An 18,765-nucleotide genomic window follows, 5' to 3' on the forward strand; every position below is an offset into this window, starting at 1 on the left:
GTTCCTCTCTTTCCATCAGTGAGAGAATCATGAGTATTTGAGATGTACCTAATTTATTACCTAACTTATCTGTGAGGACTAAGATTTACATCTTTCTCTTTCTCTGCTTCTCTCTCTCTCTTTCTCTTTTTCTCTCTCTATTCTAGTATTCATACTAAAAATGCATTGATGATTATTTTTACATTTGAGAGATTAAGACATACATACACAGTCATACCATTATTCAAGAAACGGAAGTCAACTTCGGTCCTTACAAACCATTTCATGTCACTCATCCTCCGATGCTGTTTCTCACTGTCTTCGAGGGTTCACCGTCCAACTTTGGAGTCATTTTTAACATCTTTGCAAGTCAAAATCTGTTTGTGTCTTTGATCATAGTGTGGTTGTGACAGTCTTCACTATCATGAACCCCTGTTTGTTCATTGTCATTCCTGTGTAATCTTCCACTAAATAAATTTGACACACCTCATTGATGGGAATTTCCCCCCCAAGAAAACAGGTTGTTCACTGTTTGGGACTATTCAAAATAATTCTGCTACAGTTTTTTTTTCTGTTTTAGACACTATGGCTGCTGTGCACCTCCAGGTACCTGGAAAGTTTGTATTATGAAAAGCTGATACTTTCTTTTTGGGAGCCTAGCCGTTCTTTTACTAGATTTATTCTTGGATAGATTATTTTTTATTGCAGTATATTGTTTGTTTTTGGTGGGTTGTTTTGTTTGTTTGGTTTGGTTTTTTGAAACCAGTTTCTTTGTATAGTCTTGGGTATCCTGGAGCTCGGTCTGTAGACCAAGCTGACCTTGAACTCACAGAGATCCACCTTACTCTACCTCCCTAGTGCTGGGATTAAAGATGTGTGCTCTACCACCTCCTGTCTACAGTATATGTGTTTTAATTCAGAACTTTCATTTTTTATGACATGTAGAAAATGATTAATTTGTATTGTCATACATTGATTTTACAAAACAGTTTATTTGATCACAACATTGTTGTGAATGCACAAAATACAGTTTGATCAAATTCACTCACCGCTTCCCTGTCTTATGTCCCCTGTAGCTTCCTCCTGATTCACTCTCTTTTTCCAAATAGTCCTCTTGCTTCTTCTGTGTACCCACCCACCTTAGATGAGGGAAATATCACCATTGTCTTTTGAGTTCTACTTACTTCACTTAATAAGTTTATCTCCAAATTTCATCTGTTTTCTCGCAAATGGCATCATTTATTCTTCCTTATATTACACAAATTTTATGTATGCATCCATCCACTGATAGACACATGGGCTGGCTCTTTGTTGTATGTACTGTGGAGTAGTCATGTGGTGGTACTAATTTTAGTTTTCTTTTAAGATCTTGCAAACTAATTTCCATGCAGGCTGTGCTTTTTTGCATTTCATTAACATTGTATAAAATTTTCCTTTTCCCTTGGATCCTCACCAGCACTTGTTATTGTTACTTTTCTTGATGACAGCCCTTCTTGGAGGGAGTGAGGTAGAATTTCAAGGAAGTTTGGATTTGTATTTCCTGATGGCTAACGGCGTTGAACATTTTTCATGTATTCTTTTAGTTATTTGTACTTTTTGTTTTTAAAAAGTCTTCAAATAATTCGACTGCTTTGTGATTGCAATACCTTCTCTTTTGATTTTAACTTTTAAATTCTCACACATATGCATATAGGAATCCTCTGTTGGATGACTAGTTGGCATCTTTCCTGCTCAGATTGTCATCTGTCCATGTGGTCAAGCATCTGTTGCCTGCAAGGGTGGGGCTGGGGTGGTTGTTTTTCTACAAAACTGATCTTTGCCTGCTGTTAGATTACAAAGGTTATTGAGGGATAAGCAGGATGCTATGGTACCCACAGTAATGAACTAAATGGTTGGCTTCATTCAAAAGACTGAACCTCCATTAGTCCAGGCTTCTGTCTCTGTAGGAGCTTCTCCTCCCTTGTCTCTGTGTGAAGAAAAGTTGATTTTTTTTGGCAGAGGTAAGGAGGATGGAGAAGTGATGGCGATCACCATCCCACTCAAAGGATGCAGGTTCTAAGAGGATGAGGGGACATCAAGAGGATTTAAGCAGCCAGGGGATGCTTTCCTTGAACTTTTTTGGAGAGAGGGTCATGGCAATCTCTCTGGTGGGAATCCTGTGTCTTCCACTCTCATATAAGATGATTTCAATATGGGATAGACTCAGACTAGGCCAACATGACACTGTTGGGGAATAATTGTACTAGAGTAGTGTATTCAAATGAGACAGTAATGAATCTGGGGGTGAATAGCATGTCAGCATAGAACTGGAACCTGTTTTGCCTGGTTTCAGGCTGTCTGTGTGTCTGCCTGGGCAGGTGATATGTCTGAAAAACTCTGTCAATAAAGATTGTTTTTCTATGCTACCTGTACTTTACTATTATACATCAGAAACACCACCATTGAGGCTGTGCACTCAGGTGCTAGAAGATTGCAAATCAATAGATTAGATTATCCCTGGAAAGTTGAACTCAACAGAAATGTACATAGCAGTAAAGCCTAATTGTGGAGGGACAACATGAAAGCATGAATGACTTCAAGGTTAGTGGAGTATACAACACTTTAATTAAGGACTTTGAAAAATAAGTATTTATCACGCCAAATGTATTTGGGTAGTCCAGCATGGATGTTTGGAGATTGTGAGACACACCTGTACTTGTTGATGACAGAGACAGAGGAGGGACAACTTTGCTTGGTCTTCCAGATCATCAGGTTCATAACATCTTTGACTCTGATTATGCGAGATGCCATTGAACACTGATATAATATTCTATTTTGGAATGTTACAACATTGAAATTTTATTCCTAATATTAGTGAGGCATGAATAAAGGTGTCAACAGGAGGTGAATGGTACAGCAGGTATGGAGATCCTTTTGGAGACCCCTTAAGCAATCAAAAGGAGAAATACCGTGTGACCCAGCATCTGCACTTCAAGAGATTTATTTGAAACAACAGAAGTAAGAATTCTGGGGAGATGCTAGCACCCCCACGTTCATGTCAGCCCTACTGACAATAGACAAGGGTGGCCTTGAACTCAGCCCTCTGTGTGTCATACCACTGTTTGTTCACTTGTATCTTGCCACTTTGCTGTAATTCTTCATTAGTTTCAAATATTAATTTTTGTATATTAGTGCCTATGTGTGTGTCTCTATGAGTTTGTAGGCACTATGTGTGTGTGTACAGAAGCCAAGTGAGGCCAGGGCACTGGATCCTCGAACTCAGGTCCTCAGGAAGAAGTTGGTATTCCTAAAAGCTGAGCTGTTTTTTTTTTTTTTTTTTTTTGCCTCCAGTTTTAAGCGTTTTTGATGGAATCTTCAGGGTCTAAGTATAGAATCATATTGGGTACAAGTCAGAATATTTTCCTTTTCTACTAGTCTTATTTTCATTTCTAATATTTGCCTTGTTGCTTTGCCTAGGATTCTAAGCACCATTTTAAAAAACTTTTTATTGATTCTTTGTGAATTTGATATCATACATCCCAATCTCACTCATCTCCCCTTCCCTTCCTATCTGCCCTCTGCCCATGCAACTTCCTCCCTAAAAGAAAACAAAACATAAATAAATAAATAAAATAAAAAACCATATCATCTTGCTATGGACGCTGCAGTTTCACGGTGTGTCACTCAGTATACCATTTTGCCCAAACAGCTTTACTTGCAAATGTTCATTGCAATGAGTCATTTGTCCTGTATGAGGCCTCTGGCTTCTGCTACACTATCAATATTGGATTCACAACTGGATTCCTCTCAGATGTCCTGTTGATGCCCTGTGTCATGGAGATTCTGTAGCTTTTGTTCTGCAGGACTGGCCCCTTCACATGCTCCAGCAATTCTGAGATGGGATAGATGTTAGGGTGGGCCAACTCAAAGGCTTGGATCTGGGTCTGGGTGATAACTGAGTTGATTAGCCCACCAAATCTCCTGTATCTGTACCACCAGGGCCAGCTCTTCCCTTTGTCTAGGCAAGGAGCAGGGCTAGTCCTCCTGCCTGTGGCAGCTGGAAAGGGGTGAGGCCAATTCTCCCACTCTCCCACTCTCCCACTCTTGGGGGCTGCTCTCCCGACACCATGCCACCAGGGCCAACTCTACCGTGCTGCCTAGGTGAGGTCAAGCACCGTTTTTAGTGAGAATAGTGAAAGTGGACATCCTTGCCTTGTTACTGATTTTGGAGAAAAAGCTTTTCATTTTCCCTCATTTGGCATTCTGTTTTTAGTCTTTTTTCTCAATAATTTTAGCCTCCTACCATTCCTTCCCTTTACCAGTGGTGAGTTTGGATTATCCTCATTTTTCTAATACCTTGCCAGCCTCAATAAGGTTATTTATTTGAAAGCAGTCTACTTAATGTAAGCGACCACAGTTAGAATTTTCCTTGTTAAATCTACATCCATATTCTGTTGCATCATGTTTACATTTTCATTTAGGAGTTTTACATTTTCTCCCTGAATTCTTCAGTGACCTACTCATGATTTTAAAAAATGTGTCATTCAGCTGGGGGAGATGGCTAGAGATGGTTTAGTGGGTAAAGCCCTTGCTATGCAAGGGTGAGGACTTCAGATCCCCAGAGCCGATATAAAGCTGGACATGGTAGCACATACAGCTGTAATTGCAGAGCTCCTGCCGTAAGATAAGAAGTGGATATAGAAGAATCCTAAGAGTCAACTAACTCGATACATGGGGTAGTCATGAGATGGTGTCTCAAACTCGGCCAAAGGTGAGGACTGACAGATGAGGTTGTCTTCTGCCATCCATCCAGATGTTCACTGTGGCTGGTGATCTCACACACACACACACACACACACACACACACACACACACACACACACACACACACACACACACACTGTGCATGGTGTACAAGTTGTTTCATCTTCATGTATTTGTATTGATTCTCTTGCTGTACCTTGTACTTCCATTCCAAAGCCATGCATAGAGATGTAAGAAAGTATTTAATTCTTTATAATTGTTCCCACTTGCTGCATGGCTTGGGACATGGCCACCTTGGGGATGATTCCATAAGCTCCTGAGAAAATGTACATTCCTGGCATCCTTCTTTCTTCTCGACTGTCTTTCTCTCTATCTGTTTTGCTCTTTCTCTTCCCCCTTCTCCCAGTTTCCTTATCACTTTCTTTTCTTTCCACTTGAAGATCACATATAATTTATCTGTGAGTGCTAACAGCCTTCATAGGCTTTTAAGTCCTCCATGAATTTTAAACGGACATAAACTATTAATCTCCAACTTTTGAGACTATCACAAAGTGAACACATTCTAGACATTATTAGTAGTATAAAGAAGGGAAGTTAAGCCCATTCCCCATCAGTAATATCAACTCATTGTCAAAGGATACTATGAATTTTGGTTAGTACAGGCGGTCACATCATAACTGACTCTAGAATGTTATGTCTCACAAAAACAGAACAAAAGGGTTAGATATCAGACTGGGTCCTTTCTCCTCCAAGGCATCTTGGACAGAATAACAAAAGTGAGGTTACGCTCAGCTATGAGGGAAGGTTTATTCTTGGCCAGAGGATGGAGAAGTGGCCAGTGAAACAGCCTTCCATTCAGGTAAAGGACGAGGGGTCTTTTAAGGGTCAGGAGAGGGAGCAGTTTAGAAAACAAACATGGGTATTTTTCTTGAACTTTTCACGAGGGAGACAGGTCCCTCCAGGGGTACCACTTCGTCTCCTTTAAGGCTCATGTGAACTGGTTAGAATCTCTTTGGGAGGAGGCTGGACCAAGGTGACACCATCAGACAGAAATTTTACTAGGCTAGTGTATTACAATGAGATGATAATGAGTCTGGGGGTGAGTAACAGGTCAGCCAGCGTCCTTTAGGTCTGAAACCTGTTTTACCTGGTTTCATGTTCTACACCAGGCTTCCCAGGAGCATCCAGGTCCTCAAAGTCTGTGGCTGGCTCATCAGGAAACATCCCCTGCCTAGTCTGGGAATGAACAAAACTTAATAGAGCTATGTAGGTTCTGTAAGTTACAAGAGTCACAAGGTCCTTCTCCAAGGCTCTAGAAACAGTGGCAATTCTGGAAAGAGATGACTCTTCAACCTCAAAGCTGCCTGAGGGTTCTGCAAGGAGCTTTAGGGATGTGGCTTTCATGAATATGGCCCATGCTGGGATGGTCTTTTTGATGATGTAGCTGCATCTGAGTGGTCCATGCTCTTGTTAGTAACACCAATAAACTACCCAGTGCACTAAGATGGATTTGGTTAAAATCTTTTGTCTGGTCTGTTGTCAGTGTCCTCTGGGGATTGAATAGATGTTTCATGCCCCATAAGGAAAAGTCACACAACACTGGCAAGGTATGTCTACACTGAAACAAGTAAAATGAGTGGACAGTGTGGTTACCTTGTATCCAAATTCAACTTTCATAAATCAGAAATATCTCCCATGGGGCCCCATTGGTATTCCAAATAAGGAAATTAAGGAGCACCACTTTCCCTTGAAAGTACAACGTCATAGTAACCCATGTAGAAGAAGAGCCTGGTAGTGCAAAGATAATGTCAAGAGGACGAAGGATGTCAAGATTCACAGAGTAGACTCCAGTCTGGTTGAGGTTCTGTGTTTCCCAAAAGACAACTGGGTGTGGAAACACAGAAGTTAGAGTTAAGTGACCCATGCCTGCCACTGTTGTCACTGAGGAGCTGAGCTCTGGCCAGGGGAGGAACATCTTTCCTTAGCCTTCTATTTTATTATATGTCACACATACTTTGGTCACGTTGCATGGCATTTCACTAAATTTTAGAACACCATTTGACCATTGAGTAATTGAAAATCATAATAGGCCTGCTTATTCTCATACAAACAGGGACAAAGGTGTTGATGGGGGTGTGGAGAAGCAGGGAGTGGCATGTGAAATGGTGTAGGAGGCAAAATTGATGAGCATTCCTCAAAAAATGAAAAACAAAAACATTGTATGGTCCTGCTGGCATATTGTTGGATATCCGCATGAAATAATTGAAATCACAATACTGAAAATATTTTGGCATTGGCATATTCCTGAAAGCCCTATTAACAATAGGCCAGATGTGGGAACAACTGGAGTGTCCACCAGCAGATAAGTGGATGGAGAAAATATGACAGAGGAGCAATGCAGTGTGAGTCTATTCAGATGATATTTGTAAAAGTTAAAGTCAAAATAGGAGAATAGGAGGTGGTTTCCAGAGGCTGGGCTAGAACCAACTGAGAGTCGGGGATTAGCTTTCAGATATGCCAGGTGACAAACTTCCAGAGAGCTGCTAGGCAATATCATACCTACAGTGTGAGATGCAACATTTTACACTTGCAGACCTACCAACTTGCACATATCATAGCAAGTGACTTAGCAGAGTATAGTAATGAGAGACAGTATGGAATGGACAATGATTCAGAATCTATTGACAATTTATTAAGGCTTCTAGGGAGACAATCCAAAGTGAATATGAAGGAGAGCATAGCATACAAGAACCAAGAGTGCAATGCAGGAGAAGACGTGATAGTAACAGTGATGGTTGATTGTGGGACCTTTTGATGACTGCCCAGAGACGGAGGAAGTGAGGATGGAGGGAGACCCAGAGAGATGCAGGATTTGAAGATGGAAGCACAGGCCATGATCCTGGTGGGGAAGGGATGCTGAGATGCTGGAATTGGTGAGGAAGTCCTCATTCACTGGGGATTTCAGAATGGGTCGCCTCCCCCAATGCTGTCACTTTATCCCATTGGGCTTCCGTCCTCTATAACTGAAAGACGATGCATTTGGTTTCTTGTTTGAAAAAGAGGATTGCAGTAACAAATGACTTTTTTTAAAAAAGTGTTTTTCAAAGCTCTTCTGAGGGGGTGTTAAAATCTTGACTTGGGATGTAAGTGGGGGCTAGTCCTCTACCAGCTATGAAGCTGGCACAGTGGCCACCATCCCCAGAAGAGGAGAGTGTGAGTGATGGACCATGCTTTTTTAAAGGGGAGACACATTTAAAGATTTCTGCTGATAGTCTGATGGTTTTCAGAAAAGATAAAAAGTGAATTTGTGCTAATATGACACACCGGGCATCACATAAGCACAATGTGCAGGCGTTCATTTGGGAAGCTGGTTAGCAGCAGCAGGGCTGGCAGCAGGTGGGCAGACAGCAGCAAGGCTGGCAGCAGGTGGGCAGACAGCAGCAGGGCTGGCAGCAGGTGGGCACACAGCAGCAGGGCTGGCAGCAGGTGGGCACACAGCAGCAGGGCTGGCAGCAGGTGGGCACACAGCAGCAGGGCTGGCAGCAGGTGGGCACACAGCAGCAGGGCTGGCAGCAGGTGGGCACACAGCAGCAGGGCTGGCAGCAGGTGGGCACACAGCAGCAGGGCTGGCAGCAGGTGGGCACACAGCAGCAGGGCTGGCAGCAGGGAGTGCTGCAGCAGCTGCTCACACAGGTTGGTTCCCAACAGGTGGCCTTGCAGCAGGTGGTCCTGCAGCAGTTGGGCTGGCAACAAGGAGAGCAACAGGAATGGGTCATGATGTCAGATGTGGACTTTGTTCACTGTTTTCCAGAATGCAATGGCTTCTTTTCATTTGGCCTTTTATACCCTGGGCTTCCAAGGTGTGCACCAATCAGTGAGCATTTTCCTTGTTGTTGTTTTTATTCTTTTATATTTAGATTAAAGACTGACAAAGAGGAAGTTGCTTATGAACTGTTAATGGGATTTTCAAAAGTAAGTGTTTTTAGTATATTTGTGGGTTGAGATAAACTCACAACAGTTGTTTCAGATAAAAGGAGAGAGTCACACCATCATTTGGTCATGTGGTACCTCCTGCTGTTTGGAAGGATCAGGATCATTCCTCCACAGCTTTGTTCCTTTGTGCTTAGATGAGGGAGCATGTGTGTGGGGAGGAGCCTGAGTATGCCGTCCTCCCAGTGAGCAATGCCATGCCTGGTTCCATGTCTCTTTATCCTGGGAAGTCCCACTCAGGAGAGGTGCATGCACATGTGTTCATGCCAGCTTCCACACCCATGTGTCTCATGTGTGTTACAGGCACTGGGGAGATGGTTGGGAAAATGTATGCCCATTCACAACAGTACAGGTCAAGTGAGTAGAAGCAGAAGGCTGGCGCTTAGATTAAAAATCACCAATCAGTGTTGCATCCTTGGTGACCAGTAGTTTTCCCCATGTCTAAATCATTTTTCAGAATGAGAAAAAAATCTATATATGTGGGGCCAGAAACATCTGAGGTCCATTCTAAGAATACAAAATGTGCTGAGGCTCTTGTCCTAACCCTATAAAGTGAGGGAGTCAGTGATTTGGGGTGACCGAGTTCTCTTTTCCTTTGCTTGTTTTTTCAAGGGAACAAAGGACTAGTTTAGAGGAGATGATGTCTGGGTAATAGGTAAGCTCTAATATATTTTACATTTTTGTGAGATACAGCATTTGTCTTTGTTGTTACTATTGCTGTGACGATGGGGGATTTCCTTCTGTATATACGTTTCTCTTATTGGTTAATGAATAAAACACTGCTGGCCAATAAGGCAGGAAGATAGGTGGGACCAGGAGATGAGGAGAATTTTGGGAAATGTAGGCCGATGGAGTTGCCATGAGGGACTGGGAAGATAGGACACGACAGGTCTAAAGGTCTAAAGGCCATTTAGAAATACTTAGATTAATAGAAGTGGGTTAATAATTAAGACAGAGCTAACCAATAAGAAGCCCTCGTCATTGGCCAACAGATTTATAACTAATATAGCATCTGAGTGCTTATTTGGGGCTCAAGGGCTGTGGGACCAGCCAAGACAGAAAGCTCTTGTTACACTGTAATGAATCACCATGACCAAAAGCAACTTGGGGAGGAAAGGGTTTATTTCACTCACAATTCCATGTAACAGTTCATCGTCAGGAGCCGTGAGGGCAGGAACCTAAAGGCAGGAGCTGATACAGAGGACATGGAGGGGTGCTGCTTACTGGCTTGCTTCTCAAGACTTGCTCAGCCTGCTTCCTTATAGAACCCAGTACCACTAGGCAAGGGATGGCACCACTCACAATGGGCTGGGCCCTCCCCCATCAATCAGTAATTAAGAAAATATCCTACAAGCTTGTGAACAGCCCAACCTTATGGAGGCATTTTCTTAATTGAGGCTCCCTCTTCGAAAATGACTTGACCTTGTGTCAAGCTGACATAAAACTGTTGCAACACAGCGTTCATTAGAAGGTGCTGAAATTATTAGTTTACAACTTCTTCACAAGGTGAACATGCCTGAGTCAATACAACCACATTGAGAAACTGAACTAACCACCATCTTCTCAGAGTAGAATCTCCTCACATCTATTTATTAATATAATAAATTATAGGTTACTTCCAGCTATCTTTAAAATTTATGTGAGCAAAGTAGTATAGATTTTGCCACTTTTGTGTATGCTATCACCATCAGTTAATTCAGGTATTTCATCCTTTATCATTGGTTTATAATCTCCAAGTAAATGGATAGGACATAATTTCTGTCCTCTACTGTTGTTCATGTTATGTTTAGCAATTTGAGGTTATTAAAATATTAAAAATAATTCTGTTATATAAGGTTTTGAAAAGATCTTCAGTTATTAGATGGATTTTTTTTTTAAGTAAAACACCTAAGAGCAGAATTGCTCATCAGTTTGCTTAGTTAGAGGCTGGAGAGGAGGCACAACAGTTAAGAGCACCTGTTACTCTTGCAGAGGACTTGAGTTCAGTTACCACCACCTGTACCAGAGGGCTCATAATTGCCTGGGACTCCAGTTTTAGGGGATCCAGCGCCCTCTTCTGGCCTCTTTATGCATTAGCATACATGCAGCTCACATGCATGTACACACACACACACACACACACACACACACACACACACACTAAAGATAAATCTTTGGAAAATTCCTCAGTGAAATTTCTATAAAGTTGTGTCTAGAGGTCTCACATCTCTTCCATTAGATTTATTCTGGGCATTTTCTTTTGTGCCAATATGTATGCTGTTGTTTTAATTCTTAGCTCTTTAAAATGTGGGAGAACAATCCATGCATATACATTGCTTTTGGATACAAATTCCTTTATTACTTTAATGGTTTACCAACACAGGTTTGGGGAGGATTTGAAATGATCTGTATTAACTATAGGAGATATAATGGATATATTTTTGTATATTCTTGATACAGCAGAAACAACTTAATATTTCACAATTATAATTCTTAGTGTCTGTATTGTCCATTGTCTCATCAGAGTAGCTGGGATTTTTCCTTATTGTTTAAACTATTATATCTTTAAAATATTGATATTTACAGCACTCCTTTCTCTCATGGTTTTGGATGATACTATTTTTTATTTACTAACTGTTTTTAAAAAACAAATATCAATGTCCATATCATCACTCCGTCTTGTATTTCTGAGGACAATTCATTGTGGTTGTGATCACATGTCTGTGGCATGGAGTTTGAATGCCTTTTATGCTGTTTCTGTTTATGATACATTCCACATCCAGCATTTAACTTTCTGGTCTGTATTTCCTTCACATCCTCCAATAAAATTAGCTATCAATATGTCAAGATTCCTCAGTCTCTTGTGATTAAGTTTGGTCTTGATGTGGCTCTTTGTATTGTTTTTTTTTTCTAAAGCACTTTCCTGCTCAAACCACACACTAATGGTATTATTGCTGAGTGTGGAATGTGGGCAGCAATTGTTGGAATAGATATTACAGAATCAAGCAACACATCCTGCCGTGACTCGGGTATGATATGTTTCTCCAAGGTTTATGTGCTGACAGCTTGGTCCTCCCTGTACTCTGCCTAGACAGCACACTGGAGCCCACCCTGCTGTTGGGCCCATGGGTGAGCCAGTCCTGAGGGCATGAGAGCAGGAGAGAGAGCCCCACTCATCCTCCTACATATACCACCTACAGCAATTGGGAGAGAGGGCGGGCCCTGCACCTTGCCTGGGCAATACAGAGCTGTCCCTGGTGGTGTGAGTGTGGGTAACTTGGATCTGAGGATGGGAGAGAGGAGAACTGGCCCTGTTCCTTGCTGCAGGCAGCATTGGGTGAGCTAGCTGAAAAGCTGGAAAGCTCACCTGGGTAGTGATGATGAGGGAAAGCTGGTGGACTATCCAACCCAGCTACCTCATAGGCCCAGAACCAGGGCTATGAGTTGGCCCACCCCAACATCCACCTCATCTATGAACTATTGGAGAAGGTGAAGGAGATGAACCTACAGATCCAAAACAGCAGGATCCCCATGACACAGGACAGCAGCAGAATATTCAAGAGGAGCCCCAGAGAAAGCTCATTATTGGTGGCTGGCAAAAAAGAAGCCAGAGACCTTGAGCCAGATCAATGACACATGGCATGAACACTTGCATGTAAAGATGCATGGACTAAAGGGTAAACTGTGTGACTCAATGGGCCACCTACAGTTTCCACAAGCAGCTTCTTCTCTTCTTCTTCTTCTTCTTCTTCTTCTTCTTCTTCTTCTTCTTCTTCTTCTTCTTCTTCTTCTTCTTCTTCTTCTTCTTCTTCTTCTTTTCTTCTTCTCCTCCTCCTCCTCCTCCTCCTCCTCCTCCTCCTCCTTCTCCTCATCCTCCTCCTCCTCCTCATCCTCATCCTCATCCTCATCCTCCCCCTCCTCCTTCTTTTCTTTCATTTCTTTGTTTTGTTTGGGTTTGGGGTTTTCTTTTAAATTTGGTTTTGTTTATTTTGGGGGGGAAGGTTCAAGGGGAGAGGAAATAGAGAGATAAGTGGGATTGGAATGAATGATTTGAAATCCACAAAGAATCAATAAAAGTTAAAAAAAGTGGGACCTTGTGGAAGATAATTAGATTGTGAGGATTGGCCCTCATGAATGGATTGATATTGGCTCCAGGGTATGGGTGGGTTTTTATGGGGCTGAACTGGCTCCTAAGAGTATAGGTTGTTATCAAACAAGTTTGGTTTTTGTCAATGCAGTCTCTTACTTTTTCTCAATGCACATTCTCTCCTTCTGTTTCTCTGCCATGCTGTGATTGTCAAGGAGCCCTCATGAGATGCAGATTTGGCTAATGTTCAGACTTGTCAGACACCTGAATCATGAGTCAGATAAACCTCTTTCCGCTATAAATCATATGGTCTCAGGTGTTTCGTGATATCAACACAAAACATACATGGACACATTTTAAAGAAAGTGCTGAAGCTAGCAAAATTCATCCTGGTTTAGTTGACAATTTATAAAAAATAAGTAAACGAGGAGTGGTGAACTACAGTAGTTTTGATGAAGGGGAGGCAGAGACACAAGCATTGACAGTGTCTATCCAAATACAGTACAAGGAAAAGGGTCATTACCCTGTGTTTTCCAGGTCTTGAGGTAAGCCATGGAGTTCACTATGAATTCAAGAGATCCCAGGAGACATGCTGCCACTCTTATTTGCTTTTCATTTAGAAAGTGACTTTTGTTGTCTCACTTTCCTTTACAATTCATGACAAGAGAAATTACTTAAGACAGCACAAGAATTTCAGTTTTATACTTATAATTGTGATTAACACCTATACATATTTGACTTATAGATATAATACATTTTATGTGCTCCCTACAGGAAGTCTCATCCTCTTCCATTTTAGCAAGATAAGGTTTCTAATTTACGAGAATCATATTCAAAACCTGGTAGATTTGTTGAAATAATAAAATTCAACTTATAAACTTCTGGAAAATGCTCTCATTCTTTTTTTTTTATTTTTGGGTAAACCGGTAACGGTTTAAGGCCACTCTCTATGTATCTTCAAAAATGATGTGGTTGGGCCAGGCGGTGGTGGCGCACGCCTTTAATCCCAGCACTTGGGAGACAGAGGCAGGCGGATCTCTGTGAATTCAAGGCCAGCCTGGTCTACAGAGTGAGTTCCATGTCAGGCTCCAAAGCTACACAGAGAAACCCTGTCTCAAACTGCACCCCCCCAAAAAAGACCCAAAATGATGTGGTCTTCTGTATGCTTGTGGTCTTGAGGGAATGACAGTCAATCTATTAGTGAATTGTATTGTTTGGGCAGAGTTGCTCAGGGACCCAGTGAGATTTAATTTGAGTACTCTGTTACAATTCATCCACAGAAACCAAAACCTACCTTAAGCTCTGCTGAAATCTTCTAATCTGATAGGAATTTTCTCAGCTGTGTGTGTGTATTTGCATCTCTGCTAAGACTGCTTCAGAGAGCATCTACCTCCTGTGTTCCTGATACTTATTTTCCTTGCTGGGACCATTGTGATATAGACCTTGAATGGCATTACTGAGATGGTCTTTGCCCCATTTGATACCTCATCTGCTCATATCTTCTGTTGAGAAATCACATTCATTTCATTCTTGTCTCTGGGATCTGTTTTCCTATCTGTGGCTGATGCTATGACTATACATTCTCCCGTTGGTTGAATGCGGGTGTGAGGGGGTGGGTTGTGCATATGGAGGCCAGCAGTCAATGCTGCATCTTTTGGTATAGCCTTTACTCCTTAGTTTTTGAGACATGGTCTCTTACCACCTACTAGACTGGCTGGCCAGTGAGTCCAGGGCTCTTCCTGTGTCCTTGCCAGCACTGGGATTACAAGTGCCCACTGCTATATCCAGCTTTGTATGTGGGTTCTGAGGACCTGAACTTGGGTCCTCATGCTTACACAGCCACCTTTATAAACTGAGCCACCTCCTAGCCCTTACATTTTAGATTTGGAGTTGTACCCTGTGTAAGCAGGACCCCACAAGACCCCATAAGCTCTTCTATGTTTATTTTTCTTAATATCTACCCACATTTACCTCTTTGACTGTCCTTCCTATACCCCATTCATGGCTTCTAATGACACACAGCTCCTGTCTTTTATTTTATTTTACTTTTTTTGAGACAGGGTCTCTCTGTGTAGCCTTGGCTGTCCTGGAACTCTCTCTGTAGACAGGCTTGAACTCACAGAGACCCGCCTGCCTCTGCCTCCTGAGTGCTGGGATTAAAGGTGAGCGCCACCACTGCCTGGCTTACTTTTAATTTAAAAGTCCTGTAGGTATGATTGTGTGATAAGCATACTCATCTACTCCCCATTCCCTTCACTCTCCCTTTTGTCTACCCTTCCATTGCTAATCCCCTTTAATCCTCTAGAAATTTTCACCTATATTTTCTTTAAAATCATTTTTGAGAATTTCATGTATAATTATTGTATTTACATCATTTATACCTGTTGCTTCCCCCAAAGTCCTTCCACATCCTCTCATATTCTCTCTCAAATTCATTCCTTCGTCTATAATTATCACAATGCATGATCATGTGTGCTCTCAAGTGCACACACACACACACACACACACACACACACACACACACATGCGCACACACGCGTGTATGTGCACACACACATGTACACACACACACACACACACACACACACACACACACACACACACACTCACACACACACAGTCCATTTACTGGTGCTAGCATGTGTCTAGGCCTGACTACTTGGTATTGAACAACCTATCAGGGGGGCTCATGTCTGGAGAAAACAGATTCTCCCTTTCTCAGCAGACACTGATTACCTCTAGCTCTTTGTCTACTGGTGGGTGATGGGAGATGTCCTTCTGTATATATGTTTCTCTTATTGGTTGATGAATAAAACACTGATTGGCTGATTGGCCAGGCAGGAAGTATAGTCAGGGCTAGGACATGAGGAGAATTCTGGGAAAAATACGCAGATGGAATCATCATGTAAAGCCTGGGAAGAGAGGACACGCCAGGCATTTTTCAGTCAGCCAAGACCATGTGGAAATACATAGATTAATATAAATGGGTCAATAATTATGACAGAGCTAGCCAATAAGAAGCACTAGCCACTGGCCAACAGTTTTATAATTAATATAGTGTCCATGTGTTTATTTGGGGTTAAATGGCTGCCAGAAGCTCCGTTACAGGTGGGGCCTTGTAAGAGTTTCCCTATGCATGTAGGCATGCCAACTAGTATTGTCATTATGCTGGTCTTGCTTAGGTAACCACATTGTTGCAGTTTCATGGGTGCAGCATGATTGTCATATCTAGAAGACAGTCTAACAGCAGATGTTCTGCCCCCCTTCTATGATGTTCTCTGAACGCAGGTGTAGGGTTGTAGATACACCAACTGGGGATGATCGAAACTCCAGGTTTCCCTATATGGTCGCTTATTCTCTGCATTTGACTAGTCATGGAGTTCTGTAGTAGTATGTTTCCACAAAAGGAAGCCCCTCTGATAAGTGGTGAGAGCTGTGCTTATCTGTGGATATAAGGATAAGTGTTGAGAATACAGCTAGAAATTCTATTGGTTTAGGTAAATGGCAGCAATTCACTTCTACTTTCATGATATATGTGAGTATATCATGTTTATGTGAGTATATAAAATATAGGAGCCAAAAATAAAATAGGATATTTGTCTTTCTGGCCCTATCTTAATTCACTGGACACAATTGTCTACAGTTGCAACAACTTTCCCCAGAAAATAAACGTAATTTCATTTTTCTCTATGGCTGAAAATATGCAAGATGTATAGAAGCCACATTTTTCTTACCCATCCCTCTTTGTTGGTTGTCCAACATAGCTACTGTGAACAGCACTGCTGACATTCACTTTCCTGTGCTCTGACATATACCCTGTGCATTCCCGTGTGAAGCTTTCCCCTGAAGGACAAGCCAGAGCCAGGCACTCCTTCCCAGTTCCTAGTTATTTCTGTTTGGAGTAAGATGTAAGTGAAAGTACCATGAGATAAGACAAGACCCAATTGTTGCCCCAGATGACAACGAATACAGAATGTTTGTTGGCTTTGAATGTGTTATGAGGCTATTGGGGGACTGTGCACTGATGATGGAAGTAGAAGGCATTCAGAACATACGCTTTTGTGAAGGAAATGCTATTGGAGCACATAGAGATCCAGAGAAAGATGAAATAGCATCCAGACATTTTTCAGAAAGAAAACACAGATTTATTTAGAACACAAGTAATCCAGGAGACAATTTAAAGTGAACCCAGTAGTGAAGAGAATAAGAATACCCTGGGAAATGAAATCATTCATTACTGGGGAGGGTTAAGAAAGAAGGATGGTTTGCTTTGCTCATGTTGCTTGGAGAGAAAGAAGGAAGATTCTTTTCTGAATGACAGAACATATCCTGAGACCAAGAGAAGATTTAACAGACCAGAGAAGGCTAAGTAACGAGCAATGAGAAGAACGGACTCTCTCATCAAGCAGACACCCACAATCATGTACAAGAAGACAACCTATTGATAGTTAATGATGGCAAAGCACGCAGAGTGATCCTGTTGGAGAATTTTGGTTAGATGACGGCAAGCTAGCATGTGACTGAAGATAGAGTCAGCAGCAGCAAGGTTGGGAGCAGCTGGACCCACAGCCTTGGGACAGGCAGCCAGGCACACAGACACATGTGGGCTGGTAGCAAGTCCTGGTGCAGGTCACAGGTCCAGAGCAAGCTGGCTGGCAGCACAGGTCGAGGCAGAAGGGCTTGCAGCAAGGCTTGCAACAGGGCTTGCAGCAGGGCTGGCAGCAAGGCTGGCAACAGCTAGAGATACAGCACCTGGGCTGGCAGCAGCTGGACTCACAGCAGCTGGGCTGGCAGCAGGGCTGGCAACAGCTGGGCTGGCAGCAGCTGGGCTGACAGCAGGGCTGGCAGCAGCTGGACACACAGCAGCAGGGCTGGCAGCAGGGTGTGCGGCAGCAGCTGCTCACACAGCTTGGCTGGAAGCAGGTCCTACAGCAGGTGGTTTGGCAGCAAGGCTGGCAGCAGCTGGAGCCACAGCAGCTGGGCTGGCAGCAGGGCTGGCAGCAGCTGGTCACACAGCTTGGTCTCCAGCAGGTGGTCCTGCAGCAGGTGGTCCTGCAACAGGTAGGCTGGCAGCAAGGAGAGCAGCAGGAGTTGGTCATGGTGTTGGATGTGGAGGGAGAGGTTCTGTTCACAGGGCTTCCTGAGATTATGACAACTGTGTCAGTCCTGGGGCTTTTATACCTTGGACATGCCATGAAGGGACCAATAAGCACGACTTTTCCTTGTTGTTTGTTTTCTGCTGTTCAAGAGGAAATTCTAACAAGAGGAAGTAATCCTTGAGTTTCATAAATCTTTTGAAATTATGATGTAAGCAGTTAATTGTGGGTAATTCAAGAAGGAAATTTCTAGAAGTCATCAGCATTGTTCCTGCTCTGATCAGGTGATATTTGATGTAGCCACAGGAGGGGTTGAAGCATGCTCTTCTTCCATTTGCTCTCCTGTTTCCTTGGTTGTATGTGGACTGAGGTGTGTTTGTAGGGAGAGCTACATTCACAGTGATAATTGAAGCCATTACTGAGTTCAGGCTGTTTCCCAAGGATGATTGCTTGTTACACACTACAACAGGCAAGCCTATTTGCAGCAAATATTGCCTGTGCTGAACCAGTTTTATCAAAGAATCCATGGTGAGGAGGTAGCTTGTAGTCTTTCTTCAATGGCCTCCGTGAGCACCAAAGCCAGAATACAGAGTCAGAAGGAAGATATGTGGGGTGAGAAGACATTGGCTAATGTAGATATTAGCCCTGCTCACCCATAGGAAAATGAGGAAATTAAACATGATAACACAACACCTGCATTTAAAAATAAGTTGAATTATAATATGCTTTCAGTGACGGACATGCACTAGAGCTTGACCAGATATGATACTAGAAACAGTGTGTCCATCTGCATATCAGGTGTCAGTGTGCATGTGTGCTTAGTAGATATCCAAGGCAATTACTGTGTGGGTTTTGCTATCACAGTGTGTCAACTTTTGCATTTTATCAAAA

General features: G+C 42.5%; 1 protein-coding gene across 1 annotated transcript; it reads right to left on the reverse strand.

The window, feature by feature from the left end:
- Positions 1-8,093: 8,093 nt before the first annotated feature.
- LOC103162881 (keratin-associated protein 9-2-like) lies at positions 8,094-17,877 on the reverse strand. Its single transcript, XM_027427725.1, has 3 exons — positions 17,514-17,877; positions 17,339-17,426; positions 8,094-8,490 (listed from the first exon to the last, which is right to left on the reverse strand). Exons 1-3 carry the CDS (start codon positions 17,875-17,877, stop codon positions 8,094-8,096), a joined length of 849 nt encoding a protein of 282 aa, XP_027283526.1.
- Between the last annotated feature and the right edge of the window lie 888 nt (positions 17,878-18,765).

This window comes from Cricetulus griseus, chromosome 7 (genome assembly GCF_003668045.3).
Source record: "Cricetulus griseus strain 17A/GY chromosome 7, alternate assembly CriGri-PICRH-1.0, whole genome shotgun sequence".
Classification (NCBI taxonomy): Eukaryota; Metazoa; Chordata; class Mammalia; order Rodentia; family Cricetidae; genus Cricetulus; species Cricetulus griseus.

Excerpts from the sequence above, each read along its gene's own strand:
- LOC103162881 (XM_027427725.1), bottom strand. The coding sequence starts at position 17,877 with ATGACCAACTCCTGCTGCTCTCCTTGCTGCCAGCCTACCTGTTGCAGG. Across the intron at positions 17,427-17,513 it reads CAGGTGCTGTATCTCTAGCT|CTTGCTCTGGACCTGTGACC; the intron begins GTTGCCAGCCTT and ends GCTGCCAGCCAG. Across the intron at positions 8,491-17,338 it reads CTGTCCCAAGGCTGTGGGTC|TTCCTGTTGCTCTCCTTGTT; the intron begins CAGCTGCTCCCA and ends CATCATGACCCA.